General features: G+C 60.5%; 7 protein-coding genes across 7 annotated transcripts, besides 2 other annotated features; all 7 read right to left on the bottom strand.

Moving 5' to 3' along the window:
• Positions 1–384: 384 nt before the first annotated feature.
• Positions 385–949: a repeat region.
• A 219-nt stretch (positions 950–1,168) lies between these two features.
• Positions 1,169–1,903, bottom strand: LPMP_251760 (hypothetical protein; the record flags this gene model as incomplete). The annotated part of the gene is made up of 1 exon (XM_010701444.1): positions 1,169–1,903. One exon carries the CDS (start codon positions 1,901–1,903, stop codon positions 1,169–1,171), a length of 735 nt encoding a protein of 244 aa, XP_010699746.1.
• Positions 1,904–3,287: 1,384 nt separating this feature from the next.
• On the bottom strand, positions 3,288–6,377 carry LPMP_251770 (hypothetical protein; the record flags this gene model as incomplete). The annotated part of the gene is made up of 1 exon (XM_010701445.1): positions 3,288–6,377. One exon carries the CDS (start codon positions 6,375–6,377, stop codon positions 3,288–3,290), a length of 3,090 nt encoding a protein of 1,029 aa, XP_010699747.1.
• A 1,137-nt stretch (positions 6,378–7,514) lies between these two features.
• On the bottom strand, positions 7,515–7,907 carry LPMP_251780 (hypothetical protein; the record flags this gene model as incomplete). The annotated part of the gene is made up of 1 exon (XM_010701446.1): positions 7,515–7,907. The coding sequence occupies one exon, from the start codon at positions 7,905–7,907 to the stop codon at positions 7,515–7,517; it is 393 nt and encodes a 130-aa protein (XP_010699748.1).
• A 1,818-nt stretch (positions 7,908–9,725) lies between these two features.
• LPMP_251790 (pyruvate dehydrogenase E1 beta subunit, putative) lies at positions 9,726–10,778 on the bottom strand (the record flags this gene model as incomplete). Its single annotated transcript, XM_010701447.1, has 1 exon — positions 9,726–10,778. One exon carries the CDS (start codon positions 10,776–10,778, stop codon positions 9,726–9,728), a length of 1,053 nt encoding a protein of 350 aa, XP_010699749.1.
• A 979-nt stretch (positions 10,779–11,757) lies between these two features.
• On the bottom strand, positions 11,758–16,434 carry LPMP_251800 (hypothetical protein; the record flags this gene model as incomplete). The annotated part of the gene is made up of 1 exon (XM_010701448.1): positions 11,758–16,434. One exon carries the CDS (start codon positions 16,432–16,434, stop codon positions 11,758–11,760), a length of 4,677 nt encoding a protein of 1,558 aa, XP_010699750.1.
• A 584-nt stretch (positions 16,435–17,018) lies between these two features.
• Positions 17,019–17,606: a repeat region.
• A 314-nt stretch (positions 17,607–17,920) lies between these two features.
• On the bottom strand, positions 17,921–18,805 carry LPMP_251810 (hypothetical protein; the record flags this gene model as incomplete). The annotated part of the gene is made up of 1 exon (XM_010701449.1): positions 17,921–18,805. The coding sequence occupies one exon, from the start codon at positions 18,803–18,805 to the stop codon at positions 17,921–17,923; it is 885 nt and encodes a 294-aa protein (XP_010699751.1).
• A 1,236-nt stretch (positions 18,806–20,041) lies between these two features.
• On the bottom strand, positions 20,042–20,968 carry LPMP_251820 (mitochondrial RNA binding complex 1 subunit, putative; the record flags this gene model as incomplete). Its single annotated transcript, XM_010701450.1, has 1 exon — positions 20,042–20,968. One exon carries the CDS (start codon positions 20,966–20,968, stop codon positions 20,042–20,044), a length of 927 nt encoding a protein of 308 aa, XP_010699752.1.
• Positions 20,969–21,799: the final 831 nt, after the last annotated feature.

Raw genomic sequence — 21,799 nt, forward strand, 5'->3', positions numbered from 1 at the left:
CTGTGGCCGCGAGGCGAGAGGGGTACTGCGATGTTTGACAGTGGGTGGAGACGCGGCGCTCTGTGCTGCGCAGCGTCGGTGTTATACGCGGGCTGAGTGGATGGGGCGGGGGGGGGTTGGCGCCGGCGCACGACACACAAGCGTGAGAGAAAAGGGGCTCGCAGAGGAAAACCGAAAAGGACAGGCCAGGGGGGAGGGAGGGGGGAGGAAGTGCCATGCAGGAAGAAGACCACCGGCAGCCCACGGTGCACACAAGGCCGGGGGAGGGGAGCAAAGAAATCGAGACGAGGGGCTCACACGTGGTGTGGTGTGTGTGTATATGTGCAAGATAAAGGTCTGGTGAGCACTGGCCGCGAACATTACTGGTAATGCACTTCTTTTAGTTTCTCAGCGTGTGTCCTCTCTGCCACACCATAGGCTCAACGCCACTCCGCCCCACCCAGGCCTGCCTAACAGGCCCATCCCGGCCGGCGAAGCAGCGCTAGACACACGCGTGACAGCAGTGCGCCGACCCAGTCACCCGAGCATGGCCCCGGTCCCCAACTCTGCCCACCCACCCCCGTCTTGCAGGTTGTGTCACAGCCGGTACACCATTCTGCCAGCCGCCACCTCGTGCACCCCAGCAGTAGGCAGTGAGGGCCAAAGGAGATGCGTTCGAGCTACGCTGACACTCTGCCCACCAAGTGGGCGGCACAGACGCCTTCCCTGCCGCAGGTCGCTCCAACGCAGCGACCATCCACGACCTGACCGCCGATGTGAGGGGCGATACATCGCTCTGACGCCTCCCCCACATTGTCGGTTCTTGACCCTGTCAGCATCAGAGGGTGGCTTGGCGTTGGCAGGGATGGAGAGGGGGGGGGAGTTGCCTGGCCTCGCCACGAAGAGCGTGTGTGTGTGTGGGGGTGGGAGGTGCTGGGCCCTGCGATGCCACACACTGAGGTGTTCTCCCGCCGCCAGGGTGAAGCAGGGGTGCGAGGAAGAAAAGGCGGGGTTACACGGAGAGAGGCTGTATGGGGTGGAGGTTACGACAGGGCCATCGATAAACGCCAGGTAGGAGACGAGACGGGGCGATTGGGAGGGGGGCAAACGAGCAAGCGAGAGGGCGTGTTCGCGCTGCATCCTAAATGGCGCCACTACCCCTTCAGAAGTACAAGGCTGCGCCACTTGCCTACTCAAGCATACGCTCCTTCAGATTGCCCAGCGCAGTGGACACGTACGTCCACTCCTGCACGATGTGATGAAAGGCGCCCATATCGCCGTCATTCCAGCTCTTGACGGCGTCCTTGAAGTAGCCAACGGCGCGGTCCTCGAGGTCGAAGTGCAGAACAGACCACTGCCGGCGCACATCCTCGTCTGACGAGTCGCCAGCAAAGATCAACTCATTAACAGACAGCATCTCCATGAGGAAGTCGTCGCTCATGGGGGTATCGGGTCGCACCTCACGCGCCTTCATGGTGCGTCGGTCGTCCTCGACCAGCAGCTCCTCCTCCTCCGCTGCGCTGAGCGGGCCACCTTTGACTTCTTCCGCCTTCACGAGGCGAGAGAGGTAGCGGCAGCGCAGGTACGGCGTCCGCAGTGTCTCGTACGCAGCGTTGGCGTACGTGGAGATATCGACGCTGCTCTTCGCTGCGCCGGAGAGGCAAGCGAACGGCGGTGGGGATGCCGCGGTCACGGGCGGCACATCGGCCCCCTCTGCTTGCTGTTCCCGCGCCTGCACCTGCTGCTGGTCGGGGTGCACGAGGCGCTGGATGTGATGGTACTTCTTCTGCAGCGCCGCCACGTCGAGGTTGGGGTGCTTGGGAATCTGGAAGAATTGAAAGTAGTTACCCTTTCCCGTATCAGTGCTGTGCGCAGTCGTCGCGCGGGAGGCAGAGGAGAAGCACCGGCGCTGCCGCTGCGCCATCCAGAACAAAGGGGCAGCCCGGCGCACGGCAGGTGGGTGGTGCCAAACCACGAGACCCTTGGCTACCCGTCGCTGCGCGAAGAGAGCACACTGGGCGAACATCTCTGTGAGTTTTAGCGGTGATGATCCTCGTGTCAGCTCGGAGAGGGGGGTGAGCACACGTTCTGAGTGGCATGCAATGAAGCTACAGAGAGCGAAAGGTGGGGGAGGGCAGAGGCGGAGAGACTGTGGAGGTGCATGAAAACGAAAGAGGCCATTGCCCCAGTCCGTTGGCCCAGCCGCAGTCAGGAGGGCAGAGAGGGGCGGGGGTGGAGACACCGGAGCGACCTCCAGCTACTCTTGTGTCAAGAGCGCATGGTGGTTAGATCCGCATGCGCATGGCGGACGCGTTGGCCCCTTGCAGCGGGTCAAGGGAACGGAGCCGGTGATTTGAGCTGGAGATCCTGAGGAGCGTACAGGAGACAGGAGGACGTTGAGAGAGATGGGGGAGGCTGCGGCGAGGCTTTCGTGTGAAATCACTGCGCACACAGACACATCCATTGTCACCCGATGAAGACAAATTGCCTTGAATAGTCGTGATACAAGAGGAAGCGGAGCGCAGCAAGGAGGACGCGTGATACTAGAAAAAGATGTGCGACGAGGAGAGAGAGGGAGGAAGGGGGGGGTGAGGGATATTCGCGTAAGCGTGTCAGGCAAAGAATCAATGAGAGGGGGCGGAGGAGGAGGAATGGAGGCACGTGTGATGCGTATCGGCAAACATGTGCCATCATGCAGACGAGAGCTGCAATGAAAAGGAGGCGATTTGAAAGGAAAGAAAAAAGGGCCCCACTGCATACCCCCGCCCAGCCCTCGAAGGTGAACATAAAAGCGCAATGGGCACAGACATGCGCATTACGCCACCACCGCGCCATCCCCTTTCACGTTCTACCGCCTCAACGGGAAGGGGCGGTGCCGGGACGCATCCACGACACCGAATGCTGAACGCCACGGCGAGAAGAGAAAGAAAGACAGGAAGGGAAAGGGTGCAAAGATGGTCAAGTAGGAGAGGAAAGAGTGGGTGAGGATATGTACAGGGAGAGAGCAGAGTCGTAATTCACATCGAGATAGAAACACCGCAACACTATCAGCAGCACTGATGCATCTTTGCATAAAGGACAGAGAAGCTCAACCACACCAAACAACGAAGAAACAGGACAGCTGCCGCTGTCGCCGCCACTACCGCATTTGCTTCAAAACCCTACACACACACACACACACACACGCACGGAAGCAAAAGCAGCAAAGGTCTGCGAGGTCGCGAGCATCCCACCACTCGCACCATTCGTATCTCCGGCTACTCCTTCCTCGAGCCTCAGCTGCCACAATACGCCGCACTTGTCGCGGGCTAATGGTGGCCAGTGTAGGTGGTTAGGACCTGTGTAGGGTCAAGGAGAAGCGATGTGTCGTTCATTCTCGAGGATGGGCCCGCCACCGCCAGTGCGGCCTCAATGCGCGCAGCATGCATCTTAACTGCCTGCACGCGGTGAAAGAGACGGGCTAGCGTTGTCGCAGCACCGTTGCCCTTCCCGGAATGGGAGGTTCTGTCAGCGAATGTGAGGCCGCTCTTCTGGTCTGCATGGTCGGCAGCGGTTATGACGCTAGTGGCCGCCGTCGCTGAGACTAAGCGCGTTAGCTTTTCCTCCAGGTAGGCGACGCGGGAGCGCACAAACGCCGGGGAGAAGAGAAGTGAGGTCAGCACCGCGGTGAGGGTAAGTTGTGGAGGGACGGACTGCTGCAGGAGCACCTGCGCGGCTTTTGTGGAAGTGCGCGTTTGGGGGTCCATGGCAGAGGGTACAGGCGACCGAGATGCGGAAGCCACGGCGTCGGGGAAGGAGGTCAACGCTGCACCCCTGGCTGGCCTCTTGCTCTTCACCTGAGCGCTGCCACTATCTTCTGTCACCAGGACCAACTCCTTCTTGCTCCTGGGTCCCGCACTGACGGAGCGAGGCTGGGGCTCTGCGGTGGTGCTCCTCGAAATGGGCGCCGCCATGGCTGCCGCTACAACGACTCTCTCGTCCACGGTGTGGTGTGCCGCAAGAGCGTCGCACATCGGCTGCACGTTCTCCTCAGCCACAGGCGCCCGCAGGAGCGTCAGTAGCGGTCCCAGCACGTGCGATGCGTAAGGGCCGATTGGACGCACAAGATGTCGTACCACTTCTGGGTCCTGCAGGGAAGTCAGAGGGGCGGTTGCGGCGGTAGCACCAGAGGATGCGTTGGGTCCAACTTCTGCGTTGCTGCGGCTTGTGGCCTCCGCAGGGGACGCCGAGTTGGTGGCGCTGCCGCTGCTCTTCCCAAGGGTGACTGCGGCTCCGGGACTTTCTCCACCCGCCGTCCCTGCGACGATGTAGGGACCTGTGAGGAGCTGCCACACCTGCTGCGGGTCACTAGGCAGCGCCGCTCGCGCAGCGGCCACGGCAGCGGTTGCCGTTGGCACACCTCCGGCGGCGTCGGCGTTACCACCACGTGCGGCCGCTGCACCTGCTGAGCCGGCCCCCGCACTGCCTCTGTGTACGATGCCCTTGGCCGCAGCGAAGCGTTTTCGATCATGCTGGGAGGCAGGACCGCGGCCACTGCCGCCACCGCCGCTTCCAGGGTTGCCGGGGCGCGACAAAGATGACATGGCCTGCTTCGCCGCCACGGTGGTGCTTCGGGCTTCCCCAGTTCCGTTGTCGGCCCCGCGGACGGACCACTCGCGCAGCGGCAGCAGACGCAGTAGCTCGGCCCCACCATACTCGCCCTCCAGCATCTGGAGCTCGTTCAGGGAGTAGACGTCGTGCAGAAGCACCAGGATCTCTGTGAGCGCTTCCTGGTGAGTTGTGGCAGCCGAGATCACACCGATGCAATGGGGGGTCGCTTTTAAGGCTCCGGTGGTACCTGGTGAAACCGCAGCGTGCTCGCTCGCGCCTTCCCACGGCGGCGGAATGACGGCATACTTGGTCTCCTGAATGGTACGCAAAGTGCTGAGCTCAACAGGAACGCTGGTCGCAATAGCGGCAGTGAGCGGTGACGACGATGGTGCCACATTACGTCGCCCTGACAACGCACGCTCCGACGAAGAGGCCATGGCTGTTGCTGCTGCTGCTGGCTTCTTCAGTGTCCCCAGAGGGCTCTGCCGTGCGGCTGCGACGCGGACAACGTGAGCGGAGGCCTGCAGTGTACGTTGTAGCGTGGCGAGTCGATCAGACGACGGCCCCTCCACAGGCAGCAGCGAGCTCACTGCAGGCGGAGAGGTGCCGGCCGGCAGGAGCGGCACAGTGTCCGTGCGCGATGTCGCAGAGCCACCTCGGAGGGTGCGGAAATACGCACTATCGTATAGCGAGGGCAACAGTGGCGTAGCGGTGGCGACTAGGGAGAGGGGGTCTGATTTGGTGGATGCTGCTGCTGCTGCTGCTGCTGCGGCCTGAGGGCTGGATGACTCGGGCGTGACAGCCGTCTCTGAAGACGAGGGGAAGAGGGGACGGTCAAGCGGCACGTCGATTGTCACGCTCAGCACCACTGTGCCGCTGCCACCACTCACGTGTGTCGGCGTCGCTGCTGCCGTGGTGGTGGTCGTTACAGGGGAGACGGACGGAGCTGTGGCCTGCTTGCGGGCCGCATGCAGCGGCGATGTCACGGCTGATGCACCAGCGGAGCGGGATGCCGGCAGCCGAAGGTTCGGGGTGGAGAAGAGGGAGCTCTGCGTCTCCGACCTTTCCCCATCTCCTTCAGCACTATCCGACGACGCTGCCGCTGCTATTTGTACCCGTTGCCAGCCATCAGCGGAAAGCGGCATGCCAGGCTGTGAGAGGGTCCAGACAGCGTGAAATGACTCCCACGTCTCCTCTTGCTGGCGCCAGGCATCAGAGGTTCTCTGCGCTGCCGCTTCCTGTGCTTGCCGCTGTCGGCGAAGGTGCGCCACATAGTTTCGCTCCAAGTCCCTTGTTGTGAGCGACTTGGCGAAGAGATCACCCGCCGTTTTCACCGCATTCACGCAGATCGGCGATGTATGTGGCCGCATCCTACTCGCTGTAGTAGCCGTACCAGCGGCGGTGCTGCACGGATGGTCCTCCTCATGTGTGCGCTGGTGCCACCGCGCCGGTGCCGCTGCCGCCTCGCGCTCTTTCGGTGTGACAGACTGGCAATCAAGCACCTCCACCTGGGGAAGTGCCACCACGCATCGCTCGCGGTATCGCGTCTCCCCCGTAACTGGGTTGCCGCGCAGGTCCAGAAAGTGAAGACGTCGCAGCCGTTTCAGTGCACGCAGCACCTTGTCGAGATCTGTCAGCTGATTGTGCGCCAGCGACAGGTGCTCGAGAAGGGAGAGGCGCGAGATGTCAGTGTCGCTCGCAATGTCGCGAATGTGATTGTACGCGACGTGGAGATGAGTCAGCCGGCGACATCCGCGGTGAAGGGGAGGCGAGGCCTGGAGAGAGGGAAGCCCAGCGGTGGCAGTCATAGCTGAGGATGCGCGGGTCGTCGACGGTGGCAGTCGTAGATGGTGGAGGGTTTCCAATGCGTTGTGCTCCAAGACGATGCAGCGCAGGTGCTCAAAGAGAAGAAAGTTGGGGTGCAGCGAGGTGAAGCCGCGGCGGTCGCAGACGTAGTTGACTACAGCCGGCACGGCTATCAAGGGAATGCCCAGTTCGGCCAGCGGGTCGCATACGTAAGAGGCACTACTCACGAAGCCAGATAATGATTCGGTATCGTGACTGCTGCCGCTGCGCACAGAGATGGCATTCCGCGTTGTGACGGCGAGGTCACACGATCCGGTGCCGCTCAGCAGCGCAGAGACGGGCGTCGACCCACGGTGGAGTCTTCTCTTCTGAGTCTCAGCCTCACGACGTAAAATGTCGTGGTAGCGCTGCTGATTTCCCGCCCGCATACTCGACCTTCACCACTATTGTGTGTGCGCGTGCGCGTGTGTGTGTGTGCGTGTATCGAAGCTGGCGTCATTGAGCCGATGACCAAAGAGAGTGAGCAACGATGAGGGACCGAGAAGAAGGTGACCGTGAAGCGAAAGGATCAACAGGGAGGTAGTCAGTGCGCGCTCTGGGAGAGAGGAGAGAGCTGGACGAACCAGAGCCGCCGAGGCCCAGCCATCTTTGCTTTTCTTCTGCCCCTCTTTGCCCCTCCCCTCTCCCTCCACTCGCCAACCTGGCAGAACATACCAGCTATAGAAGCGAGCCCATTAACTTATATGCCGCGCTAGGAGAGTCGTGGGGGTGCGCGCCACTTCGCTCGTCCCCGCCGCGGGGGCATCTCACTGCAGCGTGCATCATCAGCTCCTCTCCTTCTCCTGCCACACATGCCCAAAGAAGAAGGCGAGAGTGAAGAGGCCACAGGAGTGAGGCCGCCACGTGTTCGCTTTGGGGCTGTGGGTCTGCGCTACCGTCCTTCGCGTTGTTTGCTCCGCGCATGCATGCTGAGTGAATGGGGCACGTCGACGAAGACGCATTGCGCCAGACGTGAATACACACCCACACACACATACACACACACGCGAGTTCATTAAAAGGCCCATTTCTCGCAGCCACAGCGACACACACACACACACCCGCGAAAAAAACTCCAGCGCTGTCCATTACGTGGAGAGTTATCTCTGCCTTACTGCAGCAGCAGCAGGTGGCATATCCCGTCCGCGCCAATCCTTTATATTTGTGCCAGCTTCCTCGTACACGTCGATGGCAGCGATCGTGACGACGTCGGAGCCGCGCACCATCATCACACCGAGTTGCACCTCTTCCATGGGTGGCAGTGCACCGCGTGCGGTGTTACCACTGCTGCCAGCCGTGGAGGTACCTTCATCGACTACACCGTTGTTTTCTCCGGGCACGCCATCGTTGAAGTCGTACGGCGCGCCAGTGCGCTCGACGCAGGATGTGAGTACGATGTTCAGTAGCTGATCTGCTGCGTGTAGTACGCCGACGAGATTGCGACCATCTACCGTCACCACGGAGACGCGCTTACGCAGGTATTGGGAGAGCATGTGCCGTGCGAGGCGCCACACACGCGGGCAGGCCTTCGACGAAAACAACTAAACACACAGAGACGCACCCACTGCGAGATGGTAAAGTCCCTTTCCTGTGCTGTTCTTTTCGATTTTGTACTGCGCGCGCGCGTGTGTGTGTGTGTGTGTCAGTTGACCCCCAAGTACCCGATCCAAGTCACACGGTAGCCGCAACAGCGCCTGCTCATTTAGGCTAAAATGATGACATGAGAGAGGGGGAGGGAGAGGGGGGAGATGCAGTGGAGTGAGACATATGCACGCGCAGAGGCGGCGGTCTGTACGTCCTGTGCTCACGCACGCACACAGCAAAAAATGACACGTACCACGTGCGCAAGAGAGAAGCATGCGGGCGTAGGGGTGGGTGGGTGGGTGGAGAAGAGGGACAGAGGAGGGGACGCTCGTGCTTGTGAAGGGGTGTCCGTAGCCCCCCAAACGAGTCATAGCATTTTCGAGCTCACTTTGTGCTACATAGCCCAGGCTGAAGTTGGAAGAGAGAGAGAGAGGGGGAGAAGACAAACGCGAGAATGTTTGAAGAGCGAAGATGGAGAAAGAAAATGAAAAATGAGCTTGTGTAAGCACGACTGGTCCTTCTCAACTACTGCTCCGTGGCTGCCGCTCACTCTCGATCTCAAACCTGCATCGCTTTCGAATCATCCCAACGTCACACATACACACACGCACAGTCGAATACGCGGACCTCTGTGGTCGCCATGCTCCTCTCCGCATCTCTCCCCACCTCTTCCCCTCTCTCTGCAGGATCTCTCGCTCCTCGCTGCACCACCCCAATTCCCAAACAGCCGAAATCATTGTGAAGGAGAGCACAAGTTCTCGTACTGGCCCAGTATGCGGACGTCATGTGCGTCTGTGTGCACAAAGAAGGACGATGAACGAACGCCGAGAAGGAGCGCGACGACAACTGTGTATCTCGCGCAAGTTGCAGCTCTTCACCATCTCGCGTTTGTGTGCGTGTGTGTACAGCGATGGTGTTGCCACTCACACAGACACAGAGAGAGAGAGGGGGCTTCTTTTCTTCTTGGGTCAAACTAAAGGACGAAAAACGAAAATTATAAGTGGCGTTTCTCAAGCTGCTGTGCCGCTCTTAGCGCCTGCGTTAGACTGTGAGGTGGAGAGTGGACAGTGGTGTGGTGGTGGTGTGGACAGAGGTCGACACTCGCGCGCTGCCCACAGTGCTTCCATTCAATGTCTTTGAAAGGAAATGCTCCCTTTGAACAAAACACGTGTTCTTCTCTCTTTGACCTCCGTACAAGTCGATACGTGACTAGAAAAAACTTTAACAACAACGCACGCCTACAGTACACACGCATCCCCCCGCCCCACACCACACACCTACACACGGTGCGCAAGGACATCGCAACCCAAACACAAAACCCAGCGAAATAACGTAAGGAGGAGAACCAGCCAGGGAATACGAGGAGCGAGGGGAGGACAGAGTCCACAGGCGCAGACCAAACAGGCAGCCCCTCTCCACCCACCCACCCACCCACACACACACACAGAGATGTAATCGACCACCCATCTGCGAGGAGCATGCGAGGCACGAATGGTGACCACGCTAGTGCGCGCACCGCGTCTTCTCCTCCTCCCTTTCGCCCTCCACTCTGTTGCCCCCTCCCGCGCGTCCTCTCTTTACCTCCTTTGAGGGCGCTGGATCCCTCTAGCTCTGCGCAGGGGTAGTGACCCCCTCCGTTTGGCGCTAGGCAGACACCAGTGAAGACTTTTAGCCGACTAGAGAAAGCCCCTCCCCCTCCCTCTCCCCTACACACATGCGCATAAGCTTTAGCTGAGAACGCGCTTGGCAGCGGCCATGACGTCGGCCACCTGCGGTTGCGAGGCCATCTCGATTTCCTTGCTGTACGGCGTCGGGCAGTCGGCACACGACACACGCTCGATCGGGGCATCGAGGTAGTCGAACGTATCGCTTTCCATGACACAGGCGCAGATCTCAGCACCAATGTTGCACACAGGGAAGGACTCATCGACCGTCACGGCGCGGTGTGTCTTCTTGATGGACTTGAAGATGGTCTCCCGGTCGAGCGGCCGCAGGGAGCGAAGGTTGATCACCTCCGCCTGCACGCCCTCTGCGGCGAGCTTCTCAGCCGTCTTCAGACACAGCTCCACACCGCGAGAGAAGCCGATGAGGGTGATGTCCTTGCCCTCCCGCTCAATCTTTGCCTTGCCGAACGGGATCACAAAGTTCTTGTCAGCTGCTACGTCCGTGACGGGGAAGGACTCGCCGTACAGAAGCTCATGCTCGAGCACCACCACAGCATTGTCGTCGCGGATGGCCGCCTTGATCATGCCGCGGGCGTCTTCGCAGTTGTACGGCGCAATTACCTTCAGGCCGGGCACGGACGCGTACCACGGACCGAAGCACTGGCTATGCTGGGCACCTACGCCAGCCGACGCACCGTTGGGGCCACGGAAGACTATGGGGCACTTCATTTGGCCGCCAGACATGTACAAGCTCTTGGCGGCTGAGTTCACAATTTGGTCGATAGCCTGCATGGCGAAGTTGAAGGTCATGAACTCGCACACCGGGCGCATACCACCGAGAGCAGCACCAACGGCCATGCCAGTGAAGCCGTGCTCCGTGATGGGCATGTCGATGATGCGGTCCTTGCCGTACTTGTCTGAGAGGCCTTTGGTTACCTTGTACGCACCCTGGTACTGGGCGACCTCCTCACCAATCACGAAGACCTTGTCGTCGCGGGCGAGCTCCTCGTCGAGGGCCGACTGAATTGCATCGCGCACCGTCATGCTTGTCGTGGCGCAGCGAGTTGCCATGGCGGCAGGCGCGGAGAAGACAGCTCGGGAGGCAAAGCGGCGCATGTTGTTCGCTTTTCGTTTTTTTTTGGTGTGTGATTTAGGGGGCGGGCTGTTGTGGAGGTGCTGTGGCGATGACTGTGATTATCGATTGGCACGCTTTGATAGAGACGGGAAGGTAAAGGGAGAGGAGGTACGTGCGTATGCTTAAGTGAGCTGTGCGTGTACGTGCTTGTGAAAGCGAGAATGATAAGAGGCGAGGGTGCAGGAAGGGGTTTGGGGGACAAGGGCACGGCGCCAGGAGGACCACCACTGGTGGATGTGCGCTGGGGGGGGGGGGGGGGGGGAACGCAGCGCGTGAGAGAAAGGGTGCATGTGTGTGCTTGAAGACGCACGTGGGGTAAAGCCAGGTAGGGGAGCAGTGCGAATAGCGAAAGGGACGCGTAGGTCCAACACACCTGTCACCATCGTTCTACCACTGTTGGTTGCTGTTGTTCTTCCTGCACGTCCATGCCGCTCTCTCTCCCTCCTTCGCACTGTGCCATCCCCTGTCAGGCTCTTTAGTCCTTCATTACCGCCTCCTCTCGTTCTCTTTCACTGCCCTTTTCCACCTCAGCGCCATCAGCGCTTGTTGTAGAGCTACGCGAATTCGGTTGTCCGCTCGCCTAAGAGCACGTGTGTTCCCCATGCCTTTGCTGCCCTGTTCCAGCGCATATTTGGCTCTTAACAGAGGTTGGGAGGGAAGAGGCCGCCATCCGCGACGGCGGCGGGGGAAGGGAATGCAGCGGTAAGCAGTACTGCACACCTCCGCTTCCAGCTCCCCCCCTTCTCTCTCTCTCTGCCTTTCATCTCCGCGTTCATGCGCTCATTCAAGAGTGACAACTACTACAGTCATCTTCATCGCGGTCAAAGAGACCCCCCGCCGGAGCACGGCTCACAATGCACGCGCCGCTCCGCACGCTCTCCAAAGATGTCTTTCACATTGCTGCTTGCGCCTTGTCACCGCCCCCCCTAATTTAGGTCGAGGGCTGTGCCGTCCCGCTGCTCAGTGCCGTGTGCGCTTGAAGTCGGTACGATGCCGTTTGCTTTCTCTATAACGAGACTTCTTCCAGGGGTGCTCGCTACTATCGCCACTACCACTATCGTCGCGATCCCTCTTGCAGTCCTTCTCGCTGCGCCGCTCTTTCTCTCGACGGTCGCCGTGCCTTCTCCGGCCGCTGCCACTACGCTCCGCAGGCATGGCAGCGGCGGATGAGGAGGTCGTGAGGGCTTCTGCCGCTCTCACCGCGGCCTTTGCACTAGCCGCCGCAGGCAAAGAGAAAGGTGGTGACGGTGGATGAAGAGTGAAGAGACAGTGAACGTCATCAGCGACACCGCAGCCGGTGCGCGCCGCGCTCTTCTTCACGATTGCGAGCTGCTGCGCGATGACATCCATGATGACACCTCTGCGCCGGGCCGTGAGCTTCTCTACTGTGCTGCGCAACTTCTCGACTGTGCTGCGCACGAGCGACAGTGGATCGCCGAGGTGCTGCAACACCAGCACGATCTTCCACTCGTCAAGAATACCGCTCCGCAGCGCAATCTTCTGCACGGCCATGATGACGTCGTCGCACATGTGTTGCACCATGCGAAACGCGTCTGCCTCCGTGTCGGAGAGGCACCGGTGATACACGCGCGCTGCGCTGGCCTCAGTCATGAAGCTCTTTTTATACGGGAGCACGATGTCTTGCAGGACACACCGCATACAGCACACGCAGGACAGTGCTTCGGTGCGGGTGCACTCCGCCAGCGAGTTTGCGAGCGTAAAGAAGAGGCGCTGACACATGCGCTGCCGCTCTTGAGCGCTCATTGTGATGGGCAGGTGCGGGTCGCTGAGGACGTGCAGGAGATGGCCGAGCGTGGCGGCGCTGACGGCGCCGTCGACTGGTGAGACGCGTGCACGCTGAGCGAGGGCCTCGTGTATCTGATCAAGGTAGCCACGCAGTGTGACCGGCTTAAGAACGGCTCCTGCAGCGGCGGCGGCGAAGCTGGTGGTCGTGGCCGCGGCCTCCGTGTCCTCGGTGGATGCGACGGTCGTGGCCTTCTCGTTTTCAGCTTGTTCTTGCTGCTGTTGCAGCAACAGCAACGCGCGTAGGTCGCCGTGGACGGCTTCTTGTAGTTCACCCGCCACCACGGCTGCGTCGGATATCTCCTTTTTCATCTGCTCCACCATCGCGCGGATTCCAAGGAGTGTCTTCGTCGGCGCATGTGACCCGCACTCCGCAGAGAACTCCCGCAGGAGTCTTTTCGCGGCCGCCTGCACGCGTGCGGTGGAGTCCACCTCCTGGTAGGTGCAGGCCCAGAACCAGGAGATCCAGCAGTGCTGGCTGCGCAACAGCTGCTGTGACGGGGACGGAGACGCAACGCTGGGCAAGTCGACATCTTCGGCGTTCTCTTTGCTGACGACGGCGCCCTCTACTTCAGTAGCGTCCGCCAGATTGTTGCCCACCTGCGCTTTGACATGATTTCGCAGAGAGAGAAGAAAGGGATGCGCTACAGCGTGGGGCGACGACAACACCACCGACGGCGTTCGCGGACAGCACAGCTGTTGAATCACCGTCGCCGCCGCTTCCGCAGAGAGCGATGATGACGACGCGCTCAGCTGCAGCGCGCACCAGCGGCACATACCGAAGAAGACAGAGCCCATCACATCAATCGCCAGGCTGCGCGTCCAGAACAGCCCCGACGCCGTCTTGGCGCTTTCGTGCGGCGCCGCAGACCGCTCACTCACCACTACTGCTGCCCCCTGCAAGATGGCGAGGAATGGGGCGGTGGACGTGGTGGAAATGGCAGAGTCTGCCGTGACAAGCTCGCACAGGTACCGCTGCGCAGCCGAGTGAGCGTGCCATGCCGCCGCCACCACTGGCGTGTCTTCGACTCGCCAGAAGTACAGCCGGGGGAGTTCCCACGCATACGCCATTGCACAGCCAGAGGGGTACTTGGCTGCCAGCGCAAGGCTCACGTCTGCGTCTTCTGCGGTGGCGTAGTCGAGCGCCATGGCGCGCAGCGGCGGCAAAAAGAAGGCGGCGAGGCCGTGGCGGCGCTGATCAATAATGTGATGCCGCAGGTACTCCATCGTCTTACACCCACCCTCGCCGAGGAAGGTCTCCAGTGCCGCTCGCACGCGAGGCAGCACCGTGGGTGGCAGCGTGCGGAAGACGGCCGCAAAGAACATGAGGAGTTCGCTTGTGGCCACCTCGTCCCCCGTGTTGCGCATTCGTGAGACGCAGGCTTCATCCATCGTTGCGCCCCAAAAACTCGTGAGCGTTGCGGGGAGGGAGCAAAGCGACGCCCACGCCATCGCGACCTCACTGTCAACCGTCTCTTCTAGAGCTGTGTGGTTACTGGCGAGCGCCTGAAAGCGATCCAGCACGTACTGCATGGCCTGATCCAGGGCTGACATGACTCGGTAGTGGCGAGGAAAGTACAGTTCCACGAGCTGCACAGCAGACAGCGGGTTCTCCGTCAGGGCTTCGAGACGCGTGGCACTGGACGCGTCTGGTGTGGCGCCATGCTGCCCTGCGCCGCCCTTTTCACGCACCACCGCATCGGCACGGACGCTCAGCGTCACACTGCTTACTCTGAGAAGCGGGTGGAACACGTGCTCCTGCATTACCGACAGCGGCTGCTGAAGTGCGGCAAAGGCAAGTGGTAGAAGACTGTGTGGCCCGCTACTGTGGACTTGGCGATCCGTTCCAACTTCTGTGGCACACCCAGACACATGTGCACCTGTCGAGGGGTCGCTGAGGCAAACCATCGCACGAGAGAAACACGCAGCGGCAAATGTGCAGTCCCGCACATGGCAGTGGTGCATGCGCAACTGCCGACGTGCCCCGCAGGCAGTGTGCGTGAAGAGAGCATAGCTGCCGTCCTGACTGGCATGCGTGACGCGGTGCAACTCACGGATACAGCTCTTCCACGTCTCCAACGAAAGCGGCGCCTGCTGCGCACCAGACGGCGCAGACCTATCCGGCGCAGGCGTGAAAAAGAGGTCTGTGAGGAGAGCTGTGTACGGGACTATCAGGAGCGTCGTTTCACTGTAGGTGCTGAGGACGAGTGTGAAGCTCATGGCCTGCTTGCGCAGCCCCAGCCACACGTCCTCGAGTTCTGCGAGGTGGCTCGTGTCATTGCCACTGGTGGGGCTATCGGCACCCTGCTGCTGCTGCTCCTGCTTTTCCCCCTCGACATTGTCTTCATCCATACGCCGTGCCGCGGCAGCCACACACGTGCGTGCGTGCCGCGCCATGCGCTCGCACGTGACCCACCAGCGACTCATCAGCCCAAGAAGCCGCTCACATACCTTATAGGAGGTAAGCGCGAGAAGAGGGGCCACACTGTAATCCACCTCAGTTCGTTTCTCTGATTGTTGCGTCTGTGCACGCAGCGCCAGCGGGCACGGCAGGGCAGCATAGACCATCGTACAGTCATCCTCTCCTACTTCCGTGGCGTTGTCCTCGCTGTAGAGCTGCATGTCGATGATGGCCTTCAACACGTCGCCGGCATAGCGGATGTGCGCCGCCGCCACCGCCACTGCATCCGTGCTGGTCGTACCAGCGATCACATACTCAGACTGCTCGACGGCGGCTTGCACAAAGCCTTTAATCTGATCACTGAACAGCGAGAGTACCTTGCGGTTGAAACAAGGCAGGTATGCCTCCTGCTCCGATGGGAAAAGCTGCAGGCCTGCTCCTTGCACGAAGACACCAATGTAGCTCACAAGACAGAGAGCAGGTGAGGGAATCAACGCAGCGGATCTGGACGCCGATGCAGCCCCTTCTTGCTCGGCGACACCATCATGAGCACGTTGTTGTTGTTGTTGGTAAGCAGCGCGCAGGTACAGCGGCAACATACCAGTGAACCAGTCACCGGTGTGAGTGCACGTAAGAGCTAAGGTGCGGTGATGCTGTCCGCGGCGGGGCTTTGTAGTGTCCTCCGTCTCCGTCTGTGGCGATGTCACCACCGTCCCCGAGGTCGCAAAACTGAGAACATGGGTGAGAAGACTGTCCATCAGCAGTGACAGAGCTCGTGCTGCTGGCGCTGCATCTGTCGTCTCGGAGCTCGAACCCGGTTGTGCGTCCGCACTGCCTCCTTCCTCACATGCTGCGGAGTTACTCGTATCTACCCCCGTTACTACGGCGGCGCGCGCGCCGTCTGTGAGTCCTTGCAGGACCGCGTTGAGGAAAGCGAGGTAGATCTGCTGCTGCACCGCACGCAGGCGGCGGGCCTGAACAGCGTCGACGTGGGCAGTTGGCATGACCTTGAAACTGCCTCTTCCCACCCCCGACGCGGACATCGGCGTCATGCCATCAGCAGCCTGCTCTGCCTGCTCGGCGGCGCGCTCTTCCCAGGCACGGGCCATGCACTTCCGGAGTTGCGTGAGAAGGGGCAGGAGGACGCCATCCCACTTCATGTGTTGGTAGAGGTTGATGTGGCTAGCGTCACTGCTGTGTTGGGACCCACTGGTGGCACTGCCCTCTTGTGCATCCTGCACAACACTGACCGTGTCCAGAAGGACATTCCGGTAAGCGAGAACATGATTCGCTGTCTGCTTGACGATGGCGGAGAGGCAGCTTGCGGCAGCGTCGTCGGCCGTGGCGTCGAGAGGCTCTGCCTCTTCGACAATGCTGCGGTGTGACCACCACCATGGCGCCACGTCGCTCGAGGACGCTTGCCCCGCTTCCATGCTATTATGACTCTCTCAGTGTTTGGGATATGCGCGTGTATGTGTGTGTGTGTGTGTTGCAGTTCCTTGTGACTTGCTGTGTGCTCCTCGTCGTGCTTGCTGGCCCCATATGCGGTTGATTGTGAGTGCGTACACGTGTGCTCGTGTGCGTGTAAGCGTGTGACGAGAGAGAGAGAGAGGTGCAGGTATACAATGATGATGGAGCGGTAGTTGTAAGGAAGTCGGAGAGATCAGACAACACCATCGCTGTCCACACACACACACACACAGTCGCGTGCATGTACAGGCGGTCAAAAGGCCTACGCGTTGCCGCAGCGCACTGCCAGTGCTGCTATAGGCCACTCCCCCTTTGCGAAAGGAGAGACAACGGTGGTGGCAAACAAAAAAGCGCGTATTCCTCTGGAGGTCTCCGCGAGACGTCACAAGTGTGTGCCGTGAAGTAGATGCAATCAGAGGCGCAATCATGCAGGTGGGAGAAAGGGGGGGCCATAACGAGGGAGAGGCTGAGAGCTAGAGCTCCCTCTCAAGCATTCTCCAAAGTAGAACCCAGCCCACCCCTCGTGCTCCTTCTGACCCCTGCTTCACCCTGGCGGCGGGAGAACACCTCAGTGTGTGGCATCGCAGGGCCCAGCACCTCCCACCCCTCCCCACACACACGCTCTCCGTGGCGAGGCCAGGCAACCCCCCCCCTCTGCATCCCTGCCAACGCCAAGCCACCCTCTGGTGCTGACAGGGTCAAGAACCGACAATGTGGGGGAGGCGTCAGAGCGATGTATCGCCCCTCACATCGGCGGTCAGGTCGTGGATGGTCGCTGCGTTGGAGCGACCTGCGGCAGGGAAGACGTCTGTGCCGCCCACTTGGTGGGCAGAGTGTCAGCGTAGCTCGAACGCATCTCCTTTGGCCCTCACTGCCTACTGCTGGGGGTGCCCGAGCCATCCCGTGGGGTGCACGAGGTGGCGGCTGGCAGAATGGTGTACCGGCTGTGACACAACCTGCAAGACGGGGGTGGGTGGGCAGAGTTGGGGACCGGGGCCATGCTCGGGTGACTGGGTCGGCGCACTGCTGTCACGCGTGTGTCTAGCGCTGCTTCGCCGGCCGGGATGGGCCTGTTAGGCAGGCCTGGGTGGGGCGGAGTGGCGTTGAGCCTATGGTGTGGCAGAGAGGACACACGCTGAGAAACTAAAAGGCCCACCACTCCTTCATCGGTAACCCTGTTCGAACGGTTCATACCGCACACACCTGCCCATCAAATGCTGCCGCCGCCTGAAAGATGTGGAGGATAAGAGAGGGTGGCGGTGAGATGGTGTGCATGTGCCGTTGCTAAGTATGACATGCGGTATGCTGAGAGGGCACGTGTGAAGGCGTTGTGAGTACCGACACCCACACACATGAAAGGAGGTACTCAGCACACACAGTCAAGTACGCTTAGCTACGCAACCTCATTGATATACACTCTTACGTGCATGTTGGAATAGCCTCCTCTGCTCATGGTTTCCGAGTTCTGCTTAGCTGCTGCTGCAGCGACAGTGCCCGCCGCACCAGGAAGGAGTTGCCACTGCGGTCCTGCACGCGCACCTCGAAGAACTGTGGGTATTTGAGCAGAAAGGCGCTTGGTCGGACATACGGGTAGCCCATGCACCGCATCTTGACCTCTCGCGGCATCTCGAGAGCCGCGAATGCCACCCACTCATTCGGAATGTACGTCAGCACCTCCTCCAAGCGCTCTTTGAGCGTGGCGGTGGCGTCAACGAAGTCGTTGCCTGTACCGGTGGGAGGCGGCCCACCAGCGGTGCTTCGCTGCGGGGTTGCCACGTGGTTGGCCTTCTGCGGCCCCAGCCACTGCTCCAGCGCCGGCAACGGCTTCGTTCCAGGTGGAAGCCGCATTATCTGTAATTTGCTGTCCATGTGCTGTGAGGGCGACACATGTGGGGTTATGTAGGACATCTTGGAGGAGATGCCGACGCGGTGCACCACGAAATGGTTCGGAAGGTGTAACAGGAGCTCTTCCAACGGTAGACGATGCGCCGCGAGGATCTTCTGGGAGGCGGGGCTCAAGGCACGAAACACTTTCCCTATCGGAATAGAGTGTGTGATGAGTGTCCTGAGCTCCAGAAGTACGGGTTCGAGCGATGGAGGGGCCTCTTTTGCGGCGCTTCGGCTGCTGGCGGAGATCGCACACGCAACAGGGCTGTGACTATCGACTGTGCTGCTCGGTGGCGACGGAGAAGGCGGCGGCCCTGGTGGGGTGGAGGACTGCCTAACGGTTCGCCGCTGATGAAGCAGCGGCGAGAGAAGAGGCGAGTCGATGGTCGCCGCTGCGCCGCTTGATCGAAGAGCCGCGAATGTTGCTACCGCCGTGAAGATACGCATCGGCTGTGCCGTGCCTGAGGCTGCGGGGTGGGCGGGCACGGCGTGCCACCGGAGAAGAGAACGACGCATCGGCTTCATTGTGTGTGTAGTTTCGGCGGAACTCGCATACCCCCACACGGTCGGGATAGACTAAGGAGAAGAGTTGTTTGCCACTAGGTGGGAAGGTAGTTGTGGTGAACGTGGATGTGAGCCAAATAAATAAAGCGGTGGTAAGGCAGCCGGGCGCGGCGGTTGAAATCGCTGTTTTCGCTTTCAGTAGGGCTTTGTTCACCGCGCACATATGCCGATAGAGGTGCGTGCGCACGTGCGAGCATCGTGGCAGTACAGGATGAAGACGGTGTTGGCGGTGGGGATATGTTGGAGGGGGGGGGGGCAGAGGAGGTAGTACCGCGAAAATGAGGGAAAGGACGGAGAGAGAAAAGAGATGACGCTTTTTCGCTTTCTTTTCTCTCCTGAATGCGCGATCAGCTGTGGTCGAGTGCTCCAGTACTGGAAGCGACCGCAGCTGTAGTGTGCGTGGAGAGGAAAGGGGGGGGGCGGGCGTCTCACACATACACACATCCTCCTCCTCCTCCTCAAAATGCACGCGCATCAACAAGGGATGATGGCAGGCAGCCGAGGAGGAGACGCAGCCGCACCCACTTGCACACCGACCCATACGCAGAGACCACACCACTTAATTCTTCTACCACTAAGTCTCCCCCTTTTCTCGTTTGGCCGCATGTGGTGTGTGTGTGGGTGTGCAAGGGAAAGGGGGTGGGAGGGATCAGGGGAGGGGAGGCTGCTGCGCTGAGGAGTCCTAATTCGAGACGGCAGATGTGGAGACGACACAAAGAGTATAGGAAAGACACACACACACACACGCATAAGAGTAAAACCACCAGCAAGGAAAAGAATCCTACATGATCGAAATCAGCAACTGCACCGGTAGAGGTGTGCAAAGACGATGTATGTATGCATGTGTGTGTGTGTCTTCGTATCGATGGGGTGAGTGGGGGGAAGCGGCTGTCGAGGTGATCAAGGAGCACGCGCTTCAAAGCATAACGCAAAGGAAAAAAGGGCGACACAGGGCTGTGTCTGTTGGACGCTGGCAATGCGTCAGCAGCAAACACCCCCCCCCATCTACCCGGGACCCCCCCCCCCCCCACATACACCCACCCACACGCACACACACACTCACACACACCCACGTGCACACGGATGAACGAACGCACGACTGCACGAGGCCTGTTTTATCTAACGAGTACCAAAGGACTGATGGCGACTGCCCATCGGACCGCCTCGACGGGGTGCCCCATCGCTGGCCCCGCGACTTCCGTTATTGCCATCGTATCCGCGGCGATCATCGCGCTGCGCTGAGGGGCCGCGGCGCCCATCGCCTCCATAGTGGCCGCTGCCGCTTTCGTTACGGTACTGCGGCGGCGGCGGCGGAGGCCGTGAGGGTCCCGAGGACGACGGGGTGCCCTGAGGCCGGCGATCACCCCCACCCCCACCTCCACGGCCGCCACGCCCGCGGGTGTTCCTGCGGCTACCGCCCGGACGACGCTGCTGCTGACGGCCATCCACGTCGTCGAGCCCCATCATCCGCCGCATCGTTTTGCGCTGCGCATCGCGCGTGGCGTACTGCTGAATGACGATGGGGTTGGCGATTACGTAGAGAACGCCGTCCGCGGGGTTGATGTGTAGCACGAAGAACTGCTTTCGCTGTTCGAGAAAGCGCCGCAGTCCACCGTGCCGCTCGCTGAGTGCCTCTTGTATGTTCTCGTCAATGGCAGAAAAGAGAGACTTGACGGAAATAGTCCCCTTGGGTGGTATGTGCTTTACCACCTCTGTCATCACAATCGAGTCATCGCGGAGGGCGGCGCGGGTTTCTAGACTCAGCTCTCCGTCACCCGTGTTGTTCATCGTTGTGTTTGGGTGGGAGCCAGGAGGCATTTGTGGACTGCCGGCACCGCGAGAACCCGCATGCGACCAAGAGCTATTGCCACCTCCCCTGCCACCCCCAGAGAAGCGGCTGTAGGGCCGTGACGACTGCCAGCGCATCGGGCAAGTCGAGTAGCTGATTGTTGCTGATGCGGGCGCGACAGCAGCGACCGCGACCGCAGCGGTGGACCAGCCGCTGCAGCGGAGCCCGCTACAAGACAAGAGCGAAAAAGGCCGCATGCTCACGGCCTCTCTGCGGTTGTGCCTGCAGCTAGTTGTGTCCTGTTTCGCTGTCTCTATTGATGTGCGTGTGGGTGGGCGCGCCGGTGTTTATTCTCCGCCTTGTATGTGAGCGTGTATGATCAACTATTGGGGTTGGATACGCACGCAGCCAAGCCACAGTGTCCACTAGGGTGGTGTGGCGGGGAGCACACTGGCAGGGCAGAGCAGGACCACGCACGCCCTGTGAAGCGCGAATAAAATGGCACCAACGACGACAGCGACGGCTCTCACCTAACTTCGGAAGTGAGACGAAGCAGTGATACCCACGCACACAGACGACGGCTGCAGCAACCAAATTGCCACGGGGCAAAGCGAAGGGGGAGTCAAACAAACGGGGAGAAGAGACACGCAAAGGCACGTCGCCTCAGGCAGACTGCGGTGGCGGGCGGACAGGGCGGCAGGATGGAAGGAAAGGGGAGAGGTGGCGGTGATGGCGTTTCGGCGTCAATGACGCACAGTGCATGGAGTCCGGCGTTGGGAGAAGGCAACACCGGCAAAGCAGAGGAAGGCACATGGCTGGTGCAAGATGTGTGCGTGAGCGTGTGGCCGGCAGGAAGTTGGAGACGAGAGGGACGCAGACGTCGGCGCGTATGTGGGGACAGGGGATGAGGCGGCGGCGGGGAGAGGCACCCGAGCGTTTCTTGAGCACAGGACGCAGAGCGTGAGGTGAGTGGGGAAGAGACGCAGAGGGGCCACATTCATATACATGTGCGCCCCATACACCTCTTTCCTTTCCCTCCCAAATCCTCCTCAGGAGTAAGCCTTGTGCCTCTTCTCCATCACTATCCA

Source organism: Leishmania panamensis, assembly GCF_000755165.1.
Source record: "Leishmania panamensis strain MHOM/PA/94/PSC-1 chromosome 25 sequence".
Taxonomy (NCBI): Eukaryota; Euglenozoa; class Kinetoplastea; order Trypanosomatida; family Trypanosomatidae; genus Leishmania; species Leishmania panamensis.